We start from the raw sequence: 21,149 nt of genomic DNA on the forward strand, positions 1-21,149 counted from the left end.
TTGACTTCAGTTAGGTGTGGTGTGTCCTCTATGAACTGTCCTTTCCTGTTGGTAAGGGACAAGGCATTGATCATGTGGTTTCCTGGTAGTAAACATTGGGGTTTTTCTCCACATACTTGGGGTTCTAAGTCCAAAAATCTTGTTTTTCATGCTGCCATAGAAGCTCGTTTCTCCGAATACTGAGCTCCATTCCTACAAGGGCTAGCTCCTGGTACCCAGGCTATCTACTTATAGGAGAGACACATTCTCAGTGTTACTTCAGTTGTGAAGGAAACCATGTAAGAATTTATAAACGTTGACAAGAAATAGCGTCGTCTGTCACATGAAGTAATCACAGAAAAACTTCCTTAATTGCAGTACTGTAATCAGACCACAGATTTACACTGTTTTTTGTGTATGTTTCTCCACCTGTTATGTGCTTCCCACATCTCATCTAGTCCCATAGACTCTCCATAGTGGTTGCAAAGTGGTTGCAAAGCAATTGCTCATTTCCCTTCTATGCTCATCAGAGAAATGAGGCTTTAGCCTGTTGCTGTGAAGCTGGGGCTAGACCAACACCAAGGCATGTGTCATCCCCTTTTGCTGTCAGGAGAGGCTGTGGACTATCTGGTATCTAATATGCCCACTGTATATCAATATTCATTCTGATGGTTTTCTCTCTTCTCTCTAAGTTGTATTTTGATGTTTTAGGTTTACAGGTAACAGCTGTCATGCCACAAATACAAATGGAAGTAGATTGGTTCTGGTTTTAGTATTAACCATTTTAGCCTTTAGATGATAACTGGGAATATTTTATTGTTTAAGATTGTCAAAAATTGATTCATGTATCGATTTCACTGTGAATGTTCAGTCTGTGACAGAAATTATAAACTTAGGTTCACTTCTAAGAGTATGTGATGCCATGTGGATGGCCTTTTGAAACTGCTGCTGGACACCAGGGGATGTTGCTTTTATTCCAAACTAGGTTTAACTCCATCCAACTGAATCATGCTCATGGGAAAGGCAAATAAGTCTTCAGAACTGCAAACTACAGCCCTTGATGGGTGTGTAGTAAATGCCTAGGACCCTCTGCCAGATTTGCAGCTCAGTCTACAATTTGTTGTAGACAATTTTAACAATATAACAACATAACAATAAAAATATTGGTTTGTGTTAAGGAAACTTTTGCCTCCTATGAGCTCTCAGATTAGTATTAGTCAGACTGTAGATTTTACTAAAATGGAGCTAGCTACTCTATTCAGCAGAGCTGAACAGGAAAAATCACTTTGAGTGAGAAAGGAGAAAAGGTTAATGTGGAGCTGTTGGGTGAAATACAGTCTTTCCAAATTTGCCATCTAACTCAAGATCATCAGGTCCCAAAATCAGTGTCACAAATAGGGTCATGAGCTCGGAATTTAGATGTAAATTGGATTGTGCATGCCCAGACAGAAAGGCCTGAAGTGAATTTTTTGTCTCTGCTGAGCCAGCTCTTCAAAGAAGTCTTAAACCAATGGGCCTGTGGTTTGTAAGTCTCATCAAAATCTAAGTTTTAGTATAAAAATGATAATTCAGTAAGCTCTTGTGCTTCTAAGCCATACCAAAATCTCAACAATAACAGCAGAAAATAATTGATCGCAGATGTCATCAGAAGTGTGGGATAAATGCATGTCAGAGTTCCAGTGGCCAAGGCAGCAAACAAACAAATTCCTCTATCTGCATAGTCGATTCTGTCAGGTACAAGAAGGCCATAGATGTGACAACAGTCTCAAAATACCAGACGAGACTTACTGTAAAATTTCAACTCAAGTGCGTGTTGGCTTTAATTATATAACACAGTATGTTTTGCAGTCAGGGTACTAATGAGTCGTTAATTCCCAGTCAGAGTAAGAGATTTGATTCCCAGCATATCTGCTAACTAGCCAGTCTGCTCCATACTGGCTGGAGCCTGCCACCATGACTCTCCTGGGAAATACTTCACAAGCAAGATGTCCTAGTTGTTTAAATGGGAGGGGAATGTGTGATTTATGTGTGATTTATGATTTATGATTATGTCCTGCATAGTGTGACCAAGTAAGAAACTGTGTGATCTTTAAGCTGGAGATGACTGTGTCCAATAACAGTTTCCTTATTATGGAAATGAATTCTTAAAAATGCTTTACATTCCTTTCAAGAACCAGAAATGTTTCTTTTAATGATGTTAGCTGTCTGGAATTCTGATTTAATTATTCATGCCTTATTCTTTCATATTTATTTTCCTTTTGACATACTGTCAAGAAAGAAAAAATCAGTTAAACAGTTGAGAACATGTGAACTGCCATAAACAATCACTCTTGTTTGTTTCTCTGCAGAACAAAAGGAAGTAAAGGTGGGAGAATACAATGCTGTGCATGACCAATTGGTAATAATCAACAACAGCATCAGGTTCCAAGGTAAGAGACAAAACTGGAAAGAGATACAGGAGTGACCATGGATAGCTGTATGTAGTTTGTAGGACTGTGCGCTCTAAAAAACTGTTTTAGGATTTTTAATATCAAATGCTGTGACACTGTTGAAAAAATGCTTTAAAAATAGAATTCTGATGAGAAAATTGCAGTGTTTTGATCTTGTATTCATGGGTTTTATTCCAATGATATTGCAAAATCAAATGTATATGTGTACAAAGATATTTTTTGATACTTCAAGAAGCAGGTTCTTCACCCATGAACAATGTTCTATTTCATCCCCATTTCCCACTCCCCCAGTTCATCTCAACTGAGGGATGCTCCCATGTTCTGTGTTTGCAGATACAAGAAGGAGGTAGTTGTTTTTCTTTGGGAGGTGTCTGTTAGGTAGTTAGAAAATAGATTTTCAAAATACCAAGGCTGGCTTTAGCATGGCCTATGGGAAATGGGGCCAGGGAGGGTTTTCAGACCAGCAGCACTGTGAAGGTCCACAGCAGACATGTAGCATTTCTTGCTGTATCTTCCTGCCATTTTTTATCCCATCCTGCTCCAATATCACATGAGGACTTCCTTGGCCCTCAATCAGCCGGTGTACAGGCATACCCATGGTTTTCAGACCCCATTATCATGGCAGCCAGGTGTGAGATGAAGTGACTTTTAAGGGCGTCTCCTGTTGAATATAGGCATATACATTATTTTCAAAACTAATTTTAATATTTAATCTTAAGCTCTGCTATGGTGCAGTTCAGTGAGAGAAAGCGAAGTCAGCTCTGTGAGTTATGTGCGGTTTTCCCCTGGGAGTGGTGAGGTAGATGAATATCAAGCTGTTGTACTGTTGTACTCTACTACACCTTTTTCCAGTGTCCCAACATCTAAGGTTTGCATGAACATCAGTGGAGTTTCACTGCAGTGATCCAGTTCATGACTACTTGTTCATCTGCTGGAGCTTTCCACCCTTCCTTCTGATATCCCTTGCTGGACTTAAAAGTGCACAGATACATGAATTTTTCACAGGGCACTGGGGAATGAGGCTTTGGAAATGAAGAGTATAGAATCTGTCTCAGTTGCTGAAGTCTGGGGCCCATCAGATTACTTTTGCTGCAAGAAGGAACTAATGATATAGTTTAATACTGATTCAGTACAATTAATTTCCAGAGAATATATGAAGTATGAATTAAGTTACATTTGTTCATAACTTCTCACCTTTGCAGACAGTACATGATGGGCAAAAGTCTCTGTACAGTCTTTTTTCAGGACAAGACTGCTAGGTCTTGTTCTGACCACATCTGAAAGGTGGTCTTTCCATCCATAGCCTGTCTTATGGTTGTCTTAAGATGTATTATGTGGCTCACAGTGAATCTTTCCTTTGACTCATCTTAGCTTTTCATTGAGACAGTTGGATATTCAATGTGGAGGATGCTGACTTCCCGTCAGTATAAGAAGCCTGGTAACTTTAAGTATTTGCAATATAGAGTAGTAAAAATGTTCCTGTATAAAGCATTGCATAAAATTCCACAGCAACAGGAAGCAACAGGATTGAATGGCTGGTGCACAAACAAGAAAATAATGTTTGTAGATTCACTGTTTGTTTATATTTAATAAATATAAACAAATATAAATATATACACTCTGTAGAGTGTAGAAAGAGTAGGGTGAAGTTTTATATTTTAGTGTTAGTCCTTTTAAATCAGGCATGTGTTTTATTGGTTTTTTGGCTTGTTATTTGTCTAATTTTATTAATTTCCGTGCACTGTAAACACAAGCAGTGAGGAGGAAAAGAGGAAAATCTCAGGTACTTCCCTCCAATATTAAATCAACAAATGGTCCCTTCACTGCTACTTTTTTGCAATCACCTAAAGGAATTTTTTTTTTCTGAAAAGTTGAGCATAAAGACCAAAGGGTAGCAAGTTTCCATTGTCTGAATAGTTTCAATTTAACTCTTGAAGGTCAAGCTATTTTATTGTGCAAATCTTTGAAAATTCTTTTAGGTGCAAGGCAGAGGAGTGGATATAAAATTTAGCCATGGCAGTTGCTAGTCAGGTACTCATAGCTCTGCTTCTGCAGCCAAGCTGCAAAAGGAGCTGCTCAGCCCTGTGGTTCTTGCAGCCCCCTCAGAGAGCCAATGCAAAAAGACAGGCTCCGGAACTGTAGAGCACACAAAGCTGTTTCTGAAGGAAGACAGTGATACAAAAGGCCTTTTGCCAATCTCTTGCACCAAGGAAAAAATTAGTAGGCAGGTGAAATGGAGTGTGAAAAGTCAGGGATGCAGAGCTTTATTGCAGTTGTCGGAAAGTGATTCTCCTCATTAAACCAAGAAGCCTTTAATTAGTTGGAGCTGACTGTCGATGAAGTACACACCTTTAAACATAGTTTTTAAGTTCAGACATTCAAATCCACATCTGCAAAGTGGATCTCTCCCTATAAAACTTTTTCCATCCATTTTCCCATATGCTTCCCTACTGTAGAGTCCTGAGGGCACGGACAACTCTCCCTTTCCTCCTCCCAGGTTTTCCCCCATCATGCCCACAGCCCAGGACCACATTTCAGCCTCAGAGCCATCAATCCCTGTCCCATTGACGCTACACTAAGGCTGATCTCAAGACAAGCTGTTTGAATTTGCTCTGGCAACAGCAGTGGGCATGAAAATGATGTTTTCTGTTTCTACTCATTGCTCTGTCAATTGTTTCAGAAAAGCATAACCTCCTGGTAAAATTTACACTCAAAGTATGCATTTTAGTGTTTATTTACTTTAAAATGAGGCTAGTTAGCATGTAGGGGGTTCTGCATTGGGGTTTGGTTGTGTCTTTTCTTCCAGAGAGGATATTTACCTGCTCCAGAAATGCAAATCTTCATGTCAATCAATATGACTAACATATGTCTGTCAAAGTCAATGATTTTATCAACTACTGGTGTGATTCACAGTTGATAAGTGTGCTAATTCAAGGTATAGTACTTAGGTGAGGCAAAGTTTCTTGCAGAAATTCTACATCTGGTTGAGCTTTAGCTTTTTATTTCTTCATGTAATTCTAGGACTTGAGCCTCCGAAGGACAAAACCATTATACAAGAGGAGCTGCGCAAAATCTCCCTGCCTCTCTACAGCATCCTGTCTGCCCTCACAATCCTAGGAATGATAATGGCCAGTGCTTTCTTGTTCTTTAACATCAAAAACAGAAATCAGAAGTAAGACATTCATGTTACTTCTATCACAAGTTCTTTCATATTTAATGCTGTCTTTGTACAACCAGTTATGTATATATATATATACACACATATATATGTAAGGAAAATATAAAACTGTGGAAAGGTGGTATTTTAGAACTATTTAATTGAAATCACTGGGTAATATATCCACATTGAAACAGACTGTATTTAAGTTCTTTTATATGTCTGAAAAGTGTAATTTTCTATTTTATGTTTGACTGTCTGCTAATAACATTAACCCTAGCTAATTAATACATCAGTAAAATAGGAGGTCTTTTTACTAAGCATTTAAAAACCTGGAACAATGCTATACTTCATAAAATAGCAAATACTGTGCATGCCTTGAGATTTCATGGAGTTCCAGAAAACTTGTCTCTTTGCCTGGTTAAAAAAGCTCTTCTTTATTGCTCTAGTAGCCTAGCAGTAATCTTTTCCTCTTTAATGCACTATTACCTTTTGTCCGTAGACTAATAAAGATGTCCAGTCCCTACATGAACAACCTTATTATCCTTGGAGGGATGCTTTCTTATGCATCTATTTTTCTTTTTGGTCTTGATGGATCCTTTGTCTCCGAAAAGACATTTGAGACACTTTGCACAGTAAGTAATTCTGTATTTTCTAGTTCAATTCTAGTTGAATTCAGTCTTACAGGAAACTTTGTGAGAAATGCAAACAGAAAAATTCAATAGTTGGATGTGTCATTCCATTAAATCACTGATTCTTGTACTTCTTTCCTGGGATATTTTCTGGGACCAAACTGTAAAATATGCACAGAGCTTCATTATGGTGGTGGTTGTTGTTGTTTATTGATATTATTATTGCTGTTGTTGTTGCTTTTGTTGAAAGCTTCAGATACATTGGGATTTGACCTCAGTCTGAAAGGGTAGATGTATATTCTTGTTTTGAAATCATATCTAAAAAGATGATTTACTAATGGTTGTGTTTGTAGCATGGCAACTTGTAATACCTGTAAAGCTACTGTGTTTCCTTTATATATTCCCCACTATTTTAAATCATATGACTTTCGCTTGTCTAGTTCTCTTTAGTCAGTCTCTTTGGCCAATTCTCCAAAGACTTCTACTATTTGCAGGCTACCCTATAAATTCTCACAAGCCTACATCCATATAGAATACATTCTATTTAAATCAAAACAAGCAACTCTGAAACCAAATTAAATATGTCCACCTAGAAACTTGTCTTAATTGTTCCCTGCAATGTGCACTATGAATTACAGAGGCTTTTTTTAAAGAAAGGGATAGGGCAAGAACTTCACTGCAAGGGTAGTCCTTCCAGAAGCAGTACAGCATTTAAATTTATCCAACATCTTCTCAAAAAATTCTAGGATTCTGCTTGAACTGTTACCTAAGAATATCACACTCAGGGGTTACCTTCACTATAATTTTGATTCTTCTTCATGTCCCTAGAAAGTTGCAGTTCATAGCACCTCTTTTTTTTTAGGAGTCTAAATTTCTGATGTAATGACTGGCAAGAGAGGAATTTTACTTCAAAAAGATAATTCAAAGCATGAAGGTTTGATACCTAAAGCTAGTTGATGCAAATACATTCCAATATACCAACTGAAGCCCACCATACTGACTAGAATCCATATAGAAGTGAAACAGCATGTGATCTGTTGAGTTAGACCATTTCAAAACACTGGAGAATCCGTAGCACATGCCAAGATGGACTAGAAGACATACTGTGGGTGAATGTACAGGATTGTCTGAGGAAAGTCCTACCTTCATTGGCTGGGCCTGGACACAGCTGTATTTCAGACACTTAAACTTTAGCAGCAAAGGAAAGGAGAAGGAAAGAACATCCAGTCTTCCTACAATTAGAGCTCTAATTCTCAATACAACTAGTAGAAAGAGATGCCTTAAAGATTTTAAAAGGATGATCCTGTTTACTTCTCATAAACTAGTCTATCACTCTGTGAATACAATGGGGACAATAGGAAGTAGAAGATGACATCATCCATTTTTTATCCAGGAATTATGCCCTTTTTTGTGAAATAGCTACAGATGGAGCAGAAGTGTCATTAGGAATCCATTGTTGATGTCAATCCCCATTCTTTTCTCATCCTCCATTGCAGAAGGATCTAGTGGCATGGAACACAATTTTTAAGCCTTGATGTCTGCTCAGTCTTGAAGGGCTTGTATCCAGAGCTCCTGAGTTCCCTGCCAGACTGCAGGCAGGGATGATTGTATGAATGGGCTACAACTCTCCTCTGGAAGCAGCCATGCACTGCCAAACAGAAGGCAAGTGGGAACCAGAGATACTTATCAGCATCTAGCTGTTCTAGGAAACAGATTTCCAACCAAATGTAACTATATAAGACTAAATTTGAGTCCTTCTTTACATGTGAAACGGCTCAGTCTTAACTTTGAAAAATGAACCAATGTCCAAAATCCTGTGCCTATGAGCTAGAACATTTCTTCTATCTGATTTTTCTCTAATCTGCCTCTCAAAATGTAATCACTACTCTTATTTTCTAAAAGCAAAAAAAATTAACCGTGGGCTGCTTATTTTGTCTAATCCTACATATCTCTTCCTTTTATTCAAATTTATATCTGTAGCATTGTGTTAGGTCTGTTTGTCTGTCATAGAGGGATAGATCTTCACTTGAGTAAAACACTTACTTGACTTAGGTGCCTAATAAAAGAAAGGGATGGGGGAGAATGCTGTGTCCTAAAGCCAAACCTTGATTAAGAAATATCACCTCATGCCTTAAGCAGAGATTTATTTTTTTAAAACATAGTTAAATGCTGTATAAACAGAGCAGTGTCTAAGATTTCTGCTCAGTCTTTGCTTTCCAGGTTTTCAGTTCAGTACAGAAGCATTTCTGATTGTGTTTTCCTGTGCATGGCTACTGATGTATCTTATGAACCCCATCTCTGTCAGCAATTGGTACTGCAGTCATAGATGCAACAAGGCCTTCAGTAGCCACCAATAAGGAAGGATTTTCCAACACCCTACTCATTAAAACATTTATTTTAATTTTTTTTCCTCTGATTATATTCTCTTAAATGGAATAGCTTATTCTTCTCCTAGGTATCATCTCTGCATGGCTACCATTCACTGTGGCAATGCACTTCTATTGTATCTAGAAAACTGTGAATTAGTACTGGGAAATTCATAAATATGGGAGGCAAATATGCTTACCTGTTGAATAACCCTTCTCTCCTCTCATCAAAACATCCACCAATTGCTGGGTAGAGAGTCTACATTTGGCTCCATGTCACGAACATCCGAATTCCCATGTGAGCAATATGCTTAGTGGTTTCATAAGGTCTGCTTACAGATAACCAGTGCTTATAGGATCAGGCCAGGACAAATCTCTCTTCATCATCCATCTCTCTTGAAATGCATGATTTTGATTACTCATTCTATCCATGAGAGATTAGTTTAAAACTCCCATTTTATTTCACTGACTGTGGCTTAGTCTTAAAAAAAAATAGTTGCAATTGAGAATGACCATAAAAAGCCACTGAGGCAAGTCATCAGGGTATAAGGGCAGTATCTCAGACACAGAGAAGAGCCATATGTCAATGAAGGGAGATATTCTTTTGGAAGGGAAGTCAATGTTTTCATTCAAGTTTTATAAGCACGTGCAAAGTTATAAAGCTGTCATTAGTGTTATCCCCGTCTAAGCCAAATAATCACCCTCATTGTCTTCTGTATTTCAGAAGTGATGAGATCTCACCAGAGTAGCAGTATATACACAATAGCCAGTGTACTTAATTGGATATGTTATATATGGTCTCTTTTTAAATTTCTGACAATTTTTGGCAAACTTATAGGAGGTCCTTAAAACTTCTGTGTTTACTAAGGTGTTTCTGCCACAGCAAGAGGATTGGAAATAAGTGGTCTTTAAGGTATCTTAAAATCTTTAAGGTATCTTAAAACTAACAATCTATTATTCTATCCCCACAAATTCAAGAAAAATGGTTTCCAAATTGTAGGTATTACATTCAGCACTGTTGGGTATGTTCCCTCTAGAGCATGTTGTTTGTAGTGCTGTTTGGAGGGTGAAATACTTTGCAAGATCAGCTCTTTTTTTGCTTTTCTACAGTTTATGTCTATATGCGACATATGCCTAGTGCTGTAATATTCCAAGGACACTGAGACACGACCCAGAATTACACCAGTAACACCTGAGAGGTTCAAAGGATTTATTTGCTAAGTTGTACTGCCACTTTCCACTCTGTAAGGCACTGGGTGTAGGAGGAGGTGGTCTACAAGTCATTATGCTGAAACATAGAAACCAGTGTTAAATGTAGTTAAGAGTCAGCAAAGCATTTTAAACATATAGTAAAATAATTTGATGAATAAGGGTATTATATTAGTCTTTAAAATTATAAAATGTGGGCTTTGTGACAGAGTGATAGCGTTCCCAATTGGTTCCCAAACACACTCATTTTTATCTTGGTATGGCCATTTTCTATGGAAAAGTAATCAACTATATTTCAATACATAATAATTCTGTGTTTTCTCTGTAAGAACTTGTAATAGCAAACGTAGCATAATTTAGTTCCATGTTAGAATTAGAGGTTAGGTATCATATTTTATAACTCCAGTTATATGGAATTAAAATGGTCCAGAGCAGTGAGTTCTGAGAAAGTGGTCAGTGTATTATTGAACCATTAGATCATGTCTTAGTTAATAGCAACTTTATTGGTTGCACAGAACAAGAAAATGCAATGCAATATTTCATTACATCCATATGTATGCCAAAGTACAAAGTGTTTCAGAGAGTGAGAGAGAGAATGAGAATGATTTATCTTTGTTTTTAAGTTCAGAATCACCATGGTATCATAGCAAAGAAAAAAAAGAAAAAAAAAGGGAGAATTTAGAAATTAGGGTGTGAAATGAGATGTGATGCCAACTGAAAAAACGCAAGCAAGTGGAAACATATTTGATAGCAGTCATTATATGAAAGAGAGAGACTCAAAATTAGCAATGCTGGTGACATATCCTATGAATAGAGTTTAAGGTGACATACTAAATAGAGGTACTTAAAATAGAAAGAATATTAGATAAGATCATAACGTTTAGACTTCTTTAATACATTCTACTGAGAATTTCATGATTTACATTTAAGATGAGTAATGTCTTTCCAAGTTCTAACTGCTATGGAATGTAAGACTACTAGGGTCCTGAGGATAACCATAGTCTTCTCTGTTATACATCTTCCTCAAATAAGTAAATCTAATTATTAAGTTGGGGCTGAAGATGTTTTAAGTACTCTATGTTGCTCATACCCACGGTTCCACAAAAAAAGGCCTGGTTCATTAGGTATTAGTAGAGTGAACAGCTCTTCTCCTCAGTCTTGGTAGTTTTGATGTGTAGCAGGACTTTCTTCTGGGGAGTGTGGTGCACTGGGTCATTGCAGTGATTAGGAAGGGGAAAATGATCTGCCAGGCTTGGAGGTTTTTGCACACTGCAGGCTCTTAGATTTCAGTTCATTGCTCTCAGCCATGATACGGGCATTTGGAAACACTTTTTGTACAGAAAGAAGAAACCAAACAGTGGGGTGGGATGGAGAGACAGAAAGAGAAAAGGAGAAAGACCACTGACAAGGTCCAGCTTGCTACTATGTGACTACCCAGAACGAGTGTTTTTTCTCAGAAAAAACATCTTGAGGACCTGCATTCATGGCAACAGTAGATGTTATAGACCTTAATTCTTTTCAAAGAAGTACTTTAAAATGTAACCTTTAAATGTATCCAGATATTCAGACACATTTAGTGTTTTCAACTAGTAATATTCTTAATTATAGGTCTTGAACACTTTTGATTCTATGCCTTGCAACAATGTGAAAGGCAGGGGTTTACTTATTTTTCACTGTGGTTTTGTTTGTTTGTTTGTTTGTTTTGGTTTGTTTTTTTGTTTTTTTGTTTGTGTTTGGATTTTTTTGTTTGTTTTTTTTTTTAGTTTTCCTATTTCTGCCATGCTGAGAGAACAGTTAGGCAAGGTGGAAGTCCATGGTCCACATTTCACCCTTTCCAGGGAAATCCTGAACCTCTGAACAGTGGGGATTGCAATGTGATATAAGAGTGAAGAGACCTCCTGAAAAACACATTAAACACAGACTTATAGATTGTAGAGCAGAATAGGCAGGAAAAGACAGTTTTGAGCTCTTATGGAATGGGTTCCTAGGGATGGAAGCAGGCTGCAGGGTAAGGGAGATGGTGGGCAATTCGCTAAAACACCGGAAGCTGGCTGACTGCAGCTCTAAAAGGAGGGACTTTCCTCTAATACTAAAGCAGGGAGAGGGAGAAGATGTATGAACCTTCTGTCTTTTTATTTATTTCTGCTCTGTCTTTGCTTGTCACTTTGTGTTTTCTCTCTTCAACCAATTTTGAGGCAACAGACTGAAAGGAAAACATGTGTGCAGCACCACCACTAAAGCTGTGGTTTTCTCTGTGGGCAAGAGGCACTTGGACTAGACCCTGTGCTACCAAATGGCATGTGGCCTTGATAGTTGGACAGCAGTTAATGATGTGGTCCTTATTAACACCCTTTATGCTCTTCAGACACTCCCCAAAACTCAGGATTTTGTTTTAGTGTGTTGTAGGGTTATTTTTTTTTTTTTTTTTTTGCAGAAAGGGATGTTTCCTCTCTTTAGACTTTATATTTGCCTAATTCTTGTGCTCCAATTGTTTCGTTTTGGCCAGGAATTTAAAAGAAAATCCAACAGACAGACACTCAACTTCTATTGAAGAAAGGATTTAGACCTCTAATCTATTTCTGTGTCTCTGGAAGCCAGAGCCTTTGTTTGTGTTTTTCATCTGGCCTTTTTAATTTTGTGTGTATTCTTCAGTTTATTTCCTATTTAATTGTTTAGCTGTTAATTTTAATCTCCCTTTTCTGTATAATCACTTCCATAATTGTTCTCACTGTGGTTCAGTCTGAGACTGATCTCACTCCTATTTAATTCAACAGCAGTTCTGTTACTGAGCTTAACATGAGCCTGATCAGTTTCTATTTTAGTAAATGACATTTTCTTGAGGATAAAGAAAAAAAGAGTACAGACAAAAGTTATAAGACTGAATAGATCCTGGAAACAAAATTATGTCATATACTGAAGCAAATACACCACAACCTTGCCAGAGATTTATTAAGGTAATATTTTTAAAATGTTTTCCTCTCCTTCAGTAGAAACAGCAGACAGTTTTTAAAGCCCCCTTACAGAAACAGGAGAAATGATAACATCTTTTATACTACCCATAGATTAACTCTGAAAAATGATCTAAAGGATATTAAGAAATCACTACAGGAGATCTCACAGCATGTGATGAACCTCTGTATTTAATTTATGTGAAAACAGCAGGATTCAATTCTCTAACGTTATTGCCACTTATGTTTTACAGGAATCTGCTGGTGCCACACAAATTCTAAAAAATGAGCTAAAAGTCATAAAAATTTGTCAAAAATCTCTGATAAATGAGAAAAGTATAATTCAAAGGGATGAACTCATTCTTTGGGGTCTGCTTGTGCTCACACTCTCAATTTTGCCATCGTTAATAGAAGCAGGGCCATAATCCAGGGAAAACTTGTTGAGATGAAACATTTTTGTTCATCATAATTATCCATTATGTCCCCAGTTTTCCAAGAAAAATAGAAGGTGCTAATTTCCAACTCCTGAATACTGCAGAGAAATCAATGCAATTGTCCACTTAAAGACAATTGTGCTCTCCAGGGCTAAATGCACAGCATGGTTATTCTCACATTTGCTCCTTTTAAGTACCTAAATCTAGTACTGAGATCCACCAAGCTGCTCAGCAATAATGTTCAGCTGCAGCCTAATCCTGTGGGCACTGCACCTTCTACCCAGGGTGTGTATAGAACTGGTTCATTATTGATATTCCTTAAGTGAATCAGTCTGAGTCTCATAAACAAAGCTGGAGAGTGGAGTGTCAAGTCCTACAAAAGAAGGACTTGCAAGTTTTATTAAAAAAAAAAAAAATACATCTTGAGGTGAGAAAAGTATATTTGCAAGAATCTTGAACTTGAATGATTCCTCTGCAGAAGCACAATCTAAATGTTTTACTAATTGAAGTTCTTAAAGAACCAAGTAGTCTCACTATCCCATTCAAATAATTGTTATTAAAAAAAAAAAAAAAAAAAAAAAAGTGGCCTAGAGAAGTGATAAGAAGTTTAAAGCCTTTAACACAACACATGAAGGTTCTTTGAGCTGATACTTGGGTTCTTTATTCATCACTCTGAGTCTTTGATCCCATCTTTTTTCACTTGAGATTGGCAAACTGGATTAACATAGCATTAACAAACCTGCAACATGAAAAAACAAGAGTGTGTAGTGTATTCAGTTCAGGTGGCTATATTTTTTTCTTTCAATTTGACAAAGCAGTAAAATGCATCCCTTCCTCGATCACCTACATTTGAAATTGCTATTACCTTTTTCATGAACTCAAGACCTTCCCAGGCATTCTTTGCCAGATTGTAACTGTGTGGTCTTCTGAATGCATAGGCAGTGGTGGTCAAATAAAGGAAAATAATGGAACTTCTTGAAAAAATAGATTTTTAACTTTTCATGAATTCAGTTAATTTTCCAAGAAAACCTTATTTTGTGTTTTTATATAGAAATGTAATTATACTAAAATAAAATATTTAAAATTAATTCAAATAATATGGTTGTTTATCTGAAAGTTAGCAACACCTAAAATGTTGGATTTATTTGTAAATTCTTAGAATATATAAAGAGAGATTTTTAATTCTTTAGTAAGTGGTGAAAGTGCCAGAAACACTGAATAATTTTCCCTTACTAACTCATTGTTCCCAATGAGATGGCTTCTTTTATTAATAATGAGTGGTAATATCAGGTAACTTTTCTGTCTGTTACACAGATTTATAATTAGTAACCACTTCACTATTCCCATAATGAGATAGGCTCAGATATATTTGTGTGATGATATCAAATAGCAGCAGATGTAGACTAGCCAGCTAAAGCTCAAGGTTAAGAGGAAAAAGGATTGAATTTAAAGTAATTTTACATAAGATTCTTAACCTATCTTGTGTTTATTATGTGGCAGAAGCGTTGTTTTCCTTGAAAAAATAAAAGGTGTTGAGCACCTTATGGATAGGTTAAAAACAGAAGGGGTTTACTGGCAAAGAAAAATAAAAAGTAATGCTCCTACGAGATGTAAGGAACATCTTGTTCATAGATGCAGTGATTCTTTAGCTGAAACTTACAATATTTGTTTAAAGTTTAGTATTTGACAAAGGTAGGTTGTTTTGCTTTTTTAATAACAGCCATATCTGTTTCAAGTCTGGAACATTATCAGAAAGACATCTTTCTTTGTGGAGATACTTTCAGTGTTTATTTTATTTTTTGTCAACTGTGCTCTCCACCAGATAAATGCTTTCTAGTTTTATTTAGTCATCACAGTTAATGCACCTGTAAGAGCTTCTATCAAGTAATTTATAAAAAGTAAAAATTCCTACATGGTGTTTTCAAGAATAAAATAGACCCTAAACCAAAATAGTGTGGTACCTAAAAAGAAAACAGCCATAGGAAACTCTATTTTACTACCTGTGTAGGAATGTTGATTGTTGTATACCAAATTGTATAATTTCCTTTGACACTTGCATGCTGTCTTTGAATTATAGAAAACAAAATATTTGTAGGACACATTCAAATAGGCAACACATCTTATTTAAAAAAAAAAAAAAAAAAAAAACCAAGCCATATAAGCAGAAAGTATACCCTAAAATAATTGAAGGCATCAAGAATTTTGTAATGACTTAACCATTTAAGAAAAAAAGAATTTTTTCAGGCCTTGTGTCTAGTTAGGAGCAGGTATTTGAATGCAAGTTCTTGTCTGCTAAAGAGATATTTTCCTGCTTGTTAGGTGGGCACAAGGGAAGGGTAGTTTTCTTCAGCTTCTGGTGAAACACATAATTAGAAACTTCCAACATGAGAGAATTACTTATCAATTGTATAACATCATGGTCATGCTCTTCAATTATTGATATTTTTATCATGTTCTTTCAGATGAGTAGGATATGGAGGTATAATACATTTAAGAAAATAGATGAGCAGATATAAGAATTTTAGAGACTTTTGCTGTTTTCTAAATTTTTCATTTTCCAGCTGCATTAATGAATTATAGCAGACAAATTTGAGGTCATTTTCTTCAAAATTAAAAATTAATTTTCATCTGAAACTTACCATCTCCTTCTTAGCAACAATGATCTCATTTTGAGAAAATCCTGGTATATTTAATCTAGAATGTTTCCAATACAGACAGTAGTTATGTTATTCTAATATGCACAATCTCAATCAGGAATACATAAAAGTTTTTTTAATCAAACATGCTAGAAATAACATTTTTCTGAATATTGAGTTAGAAACATATTATGAGCATAATTGAATTTATTAGTATTCCCAAGAGACAATTACTGTTTCAGTGAGAACAAAACAGAGTCTTATTAGAGACGAAAATACCATGTATCTGTTTGCCAAATATACCACTAAGCTGTACACAAAAGAGCTGAATACTTATTAATAGCAGCAAAAGGATTGAATGCTAAGTATGGTTATTGATGTGAAGTCAAAAATACCGTAACTGGCTAGTATGAACATTACAATGTGAAAAATACTTTTTAAATCTCTCAGTTGATTTAACTCTGGTTTTACTGAAGCATAATGCAGGTGGTTAATCAGCAAAGATAGTGGTTAATCAGCAAAGACTTGAAAATATTGAAGTTAAAAATAATGTTTTGCTGGCCTAAATATCTATTCCTTTTTTCTAGTTTTTTGTTTGTTTAGGGGTTTCTTTTTCAATATCGCATTCAAGACTGCCACAAAGTAACAAAATTCTGATACTTTGACTCAAATCACTGTTGTTTTACTGGTTTTATTGATAGCAAGATTAACCAGAAATTAGTTAACTTTACATTCAGGGTCATTATCAGCAATGCAACAGATAAACCACAACATTAAATGCCACTAAGTCATTAATATATACATACAAATGTCTAAACAGTCTTCTATACACAATTGCAACATTTTCTAATGTTAAGACGCATGGTAATGTGTGTACTTTTCATAGACTCCTAGAATAGTTGGGTCAGAAGGTACCTTAAATATCATCTAGTTTCAATTCCATGGCCGTAGGCAATGATGTCACCCTTTGGACCAGGTTGCTCAAAGCCAAATCCAACTTGGCCTTGAACACTTCCAGAGATGGGACATCCACAACTTTGGGCAACCTGGTCTAGTGCCTCACAACTCTCTTAGTGAAGAACCACTTTTCTCTTATTAATCCACCATTTTGGACCACATTTATCTTATTTATTTATTTTAAGGAACTGCAGTAATTTTATTGTTTTATCAATAGTTTTTGAATTAGTATATATTTTTTCTCTTTTCCCTGGCTTTATACCTAGTCACTAAACACTATTAAAAATCAGAAGTTGTTTTCCACAGAAAATTTTGTGTAAAAAGATCATGTTTTGCATATAAAAATGGAAATTCTGGAAAAGGCAAAAAATAGCATGTATTTAGATATGAAACATTTAGATTATTCCTAAGGTTTATCTAAGATTTCAAATTTTGAATCTCACTAGAACACCTAGTTAGGAGGTGATATTTCTCATCAATATGCATGTCCTGAAATCACAAATTAAAAATCCCAAACTCTCCAGAAATTAGATGTGAAACTAGGCTGCTTTCTAATGAAAAGCATTGCCTTTAGGTTCTCTAAAGAATATTTCCCAAATGCCTTCTTAGAACATCCTAGTTTCTCTGTTTTTATATCACGAAACAGCTTTTCTAGCCAAGCATGCATGGTGAACATGGCCAAAAGAAGGCAGGCATTCCTTTTTTCTGGCTTTCATTTCCCTGTATTTAACTGTTGTCTCTCCCCCCATTTTTTTCATCTGCAAGGTAGAGTACTTTGGTTTTTTGCTGCTTTGTTCAATTTTGTGCAGTCCCCCTTTTTATGGGCTGGTGCGTGTGGAGTCTCTTAATCCTCTTCCTTGTGATTTCTCAGCCTCTCAGATTCAGCTGTTGGCTTTCAGGTCCATGCTGTGCCTCTCAAATGGTCTTCTACCTGCTATACTTTCTAGTCTCTGATCCATCTTTGGGAAGAAAATGGCCTGTGCAGGGAAAAAAAGGCTTTCAAACAGCCAAACCTGCATGGCAATGAAAACAGAAACTTCCAAGGAATTAGAGAGGGCTGTGCAGAGCTTACTACAGCTCTGAAGGTCACTGTTCTAGCTCAAACTAAGTCCGAAAGCAAGGGCCTGTGTACAAGAGGCTATGGGCAGGGGAGGAATTGCAGAAAAGGCTTTTTTAATCTGTGTTCTGTCCTTCTTGGTGAATTTGAAGATTTTCTGTTTTTAAGAAAATAATTCAGTCTCTTTTTTAAGCTAAAGACATAAATTCTATTTTAGCTTTAAAATCTTCTGGTTTGTATGTGTCAAAGCTGTGGCCAGCTCAGGTCCTATTATACCATTGCTCTGTGCAAGCTCACCATCTCCTTTTTCTTAGGCCACATTTGCAGCTATTATCATTTACTGAGGTATTGTTCCTGAGGCTTGCTGGCCAAAACTGTGTTCCTGTCTTGCCATTTTCTCTCATAGGATAATTTAAAATCTGTTGGTTTTATATTTCCAGAATGCTCAGGTTTTTCACTGAGTGTTGCATATCTCACATAGTGCAATCTTTTCTCATTTAGTATGAATAATTACATCTCTAGTTCTCTGTTCATTTCTGTTCAAAATTTTGCTGTTAATATTATCTCCCTGAGTGCTTTTTCTAGTCTGTCTCTTGAGTTACTCCATTGGTTCTTTCCTCTATCTCCAAGAACACAATAAAATTTTTTAAAAAAGCAGAATATTTTAAGAGATTTATGGGTTTATATATGAAAGAGATAGTTAATTCAGCATCCAGATTTGGTTTAATTAGGGACGGAATGGACAGATGAGTAAAAAAGCAAGTAAGCAGTGAATGAGGAATTACTAAATACCAAGTTTTGTGAAGTTCTTCAGATTTTTTTTTATCTCAGGGTCTTGACAAAAAAAGTTGTCTGAAATTATGATATCGAAGTAACTTTGTCCTTTTTTTATGTATATACATTTTTAGGTCCGAACATGGATTCTTACAGTGGGATACACAACTGCATTTGGAGCAATGTTTGCAAAAACGTGGAGAGTCCATGCGATTTTCAAAAATGTAAAAATGAAGAAAAAGGTGAGGGGAAATAAACTCTTTTTTTGTTGACCTCTTAATACAGTTTTTTAATTGTTTTCATATCTTTCCTGGATGGCCATAACTGTGCTGACTGTTTGTGTGTCACATCCAAAGATGCTGAATAGTTTGATATTAGGGCTTTTTGCTTTTTTGTTTTGTCTCTGAGAGTTGGAGTCAAGCATCAGCCCTCCAGTCTTTATAATAAGAGGTGGACAGTGGAGTTGGCTGCAAATTTGCAGTGGGTTGAGTGCTGGCTAAATGCCAATGCACCCGCTAGAATTATTTACTCCTTTTCTGCTGTGAGATAGGTTCAGGAGAAGAGCAAAGCAGGCTCAAAACTTTAAAGGATATAAAGAGCATTTTATTAATAGAACTAAAACAAAAGAAAAAAAATTAAAAAGAATCAGACTAAAACCTTCAGAACACTTATCCTCCCCCTACAAGCTTCTTTTGTTTCCCACTGACAATGTATAGAGACAAAACTTAGGACTTAGATCAGTTGACCACCTCTAAAACAGTCTTTCATCAGTTCTCTTAGGGAGAGAAGTCTCTTCTGCCATGTTGCTGAGACTTCTCTGCAAGAAAACACAGTCCTCTAGTGACTTCAGCTCTCATGAGTGGCAGCCACCCGGAAATGGGCAATCCTGAAGTCTCTCCCATCTCACACAGCCTTCCCACAGCTGCCTTCATGGGCCACATCAAACTCATGGGGTACCATCTTAAGGATGAACTGTTCAAAGCAAAGGTTCTAGTCATCTATCTCTGAGATCATCTTCATCTCTGGGAACAGAGATCTTCTTTCCTGGAGGCAGAGGGTCTTCATCACTCCCATCTCTCTCTCTCTTCAAGCTTTTCCTGAGATCACAGCTACTTTGACATATACTTGCTTCAGCACAAATGCCTTTGTTCACATCTGCAATTAGAACACTCCATCTCCTCATACTTTTTTTCATTAATTAAAGGGATATTCCAGTGTATCAAGTCCATCGCCATGGCCTTAGAAAAGAATTTCAGCCTAAGACTAAGACTTCTGCTGATTCTCCTCCCGTCTGGGACTTGACTCCTCCTTCACTGGCCTTGGTGTCTTCATGTTTCTCTGCATGTCTTCACTCTGTCCTTTTCCCTCACTTGAGAGAGAATCAATGTCCTGCAAGTTTCACCTGCGCAGTGAAAGAGTCCCTATCTCACCTGGGGCCTTTGGGTAGTCATGATATGATGGCCGAGGCAGTTTCAGGGATAGATTCAGACTGTGCTGGGGGCTGTGCCAGGGTCTCAGGCATGACCGTGCTGGGGGAATGGGGGGAACCAGCCCAGGGACAAGATGTTAAATTAACAACCAGCCCCTGGCAGGACCTGCAGAGGAAGCCAGACTGGCCTCTTGCCTCTTCCCAGGCTGGAAGAAGAAGAGAGCTTTCCTGGGGTTGGTTTGTTTTTAATATGTGTGTTCACAGAGGCATGTTCAGCTTTCTAGTGGTTTAACAAGGTGTCAGTATTCAAAACCAGTCACTGATTGGTTTTGTCAGGTATGGAGGAAACTGTTAGCAGCTTCTCTTAGGAAAATCTTTTCCGTGGGTGGCTTCTTCGCTCCTCACTAAATGTCAATCAATGTAAAACCAGCACAAATGTCAAAATGAATTTGGATCTCTTCTCTCTCTTAGTATGTTGCTTCAGCATCTAGAGGTCTCCTTCTGGTAGATTCATTCAATGAAATGTTTTCTGATTGTGTCTGCTGGGACAGGGGTTTTACCTGCGGGGCTCTCACAGATTGGTAGGAGGAGGCAAGAGAAAGTGCTGCTTATAGCTTCCAACTTCTAATTATAGGTGAAATTCCATAAGTTTACTCTAAGACTGATCAGAACTGAACCACAATAGTTGTCTCTGTCATTTTTGGTACAGCACATTTTCTGTAAAGGATTAGGCTCAGCTTAGGAGTAGTGCAGCTCTTCATTGTATTTTTCCTATTAAGCTTCTTTTCATACATGAAGTAATATTTATCGGATGATTTTGTTAAAAAATTGGAAAAACACTGAATAGAAAACATGTTGCTGGTAAAAGCATTAAGAGATGTGCATAAAACAGAAAAAATTAATATTGTTATAGAGTGAGCAGAAGTGCCAAGTACATTTCCTACGTGCATCTGAATAGTTTTATTCTAATAACCAATAAAGAGTTATATTCATATTTCTCTGTTTTCGCCTATATGTGGTCATAAAAGGGATCTATTGTTATTTTTTTTCTTTTTTGTTGTATTATATTATTTTTCCACAGTTGCAATATGTAGGGAGTCTCTCACAATGGGATGCATCAT

The 21,149-nt window shown here is 36.8% G+C and overlaps 1 protein-coding gene across 1 annotated transcript in view; it reads left to right on the forward strand.

Annotated features, from left to right (window-relative positions):
* The window catches only part of GABBR2 (gamma-aminobutyric acid type B receptor subunit 2), a gene marked incomplete at both ends in the record, with an annotated part of 453,856 nt that overhangs the window by 292,058 nt on the left and 140,649 nt on the right, over positions 1-21,149 (forward strand). The window contains 4 exons of the mRNA XM_083878236.1: positions 2,328-2,408; positions 5,451-5,601; positions 6,089-6,221; positions 18,734-18,841. Coding sequence (XP_083734362.1) covers positions 2,328-2,408; positions 5,451-5,601; positions 6,089-6,221; positions 18,734-18,841 — 473 coding nt within the window. The remainder of the gene's footprint in view (positions 1-2,327; positions 2,409-5,450; positions 5,602-6,088; positions 6,222-18,733; positions 18,842-21,149) is intronic.

The sequence above is a fragment of the Zosterops lateralis genome (genome assembly GCF_965231275.1).
Source record: "Zosterops lateralis genome assembly, chromosome: 1".
Classification (NCBI taxonomy): domain Eukaryota; kingdom Metazoa; phylum Chordata; class Aves; order Passeriformes; family Zosteropidae; genus Zosterops; species Zosterops lateralis.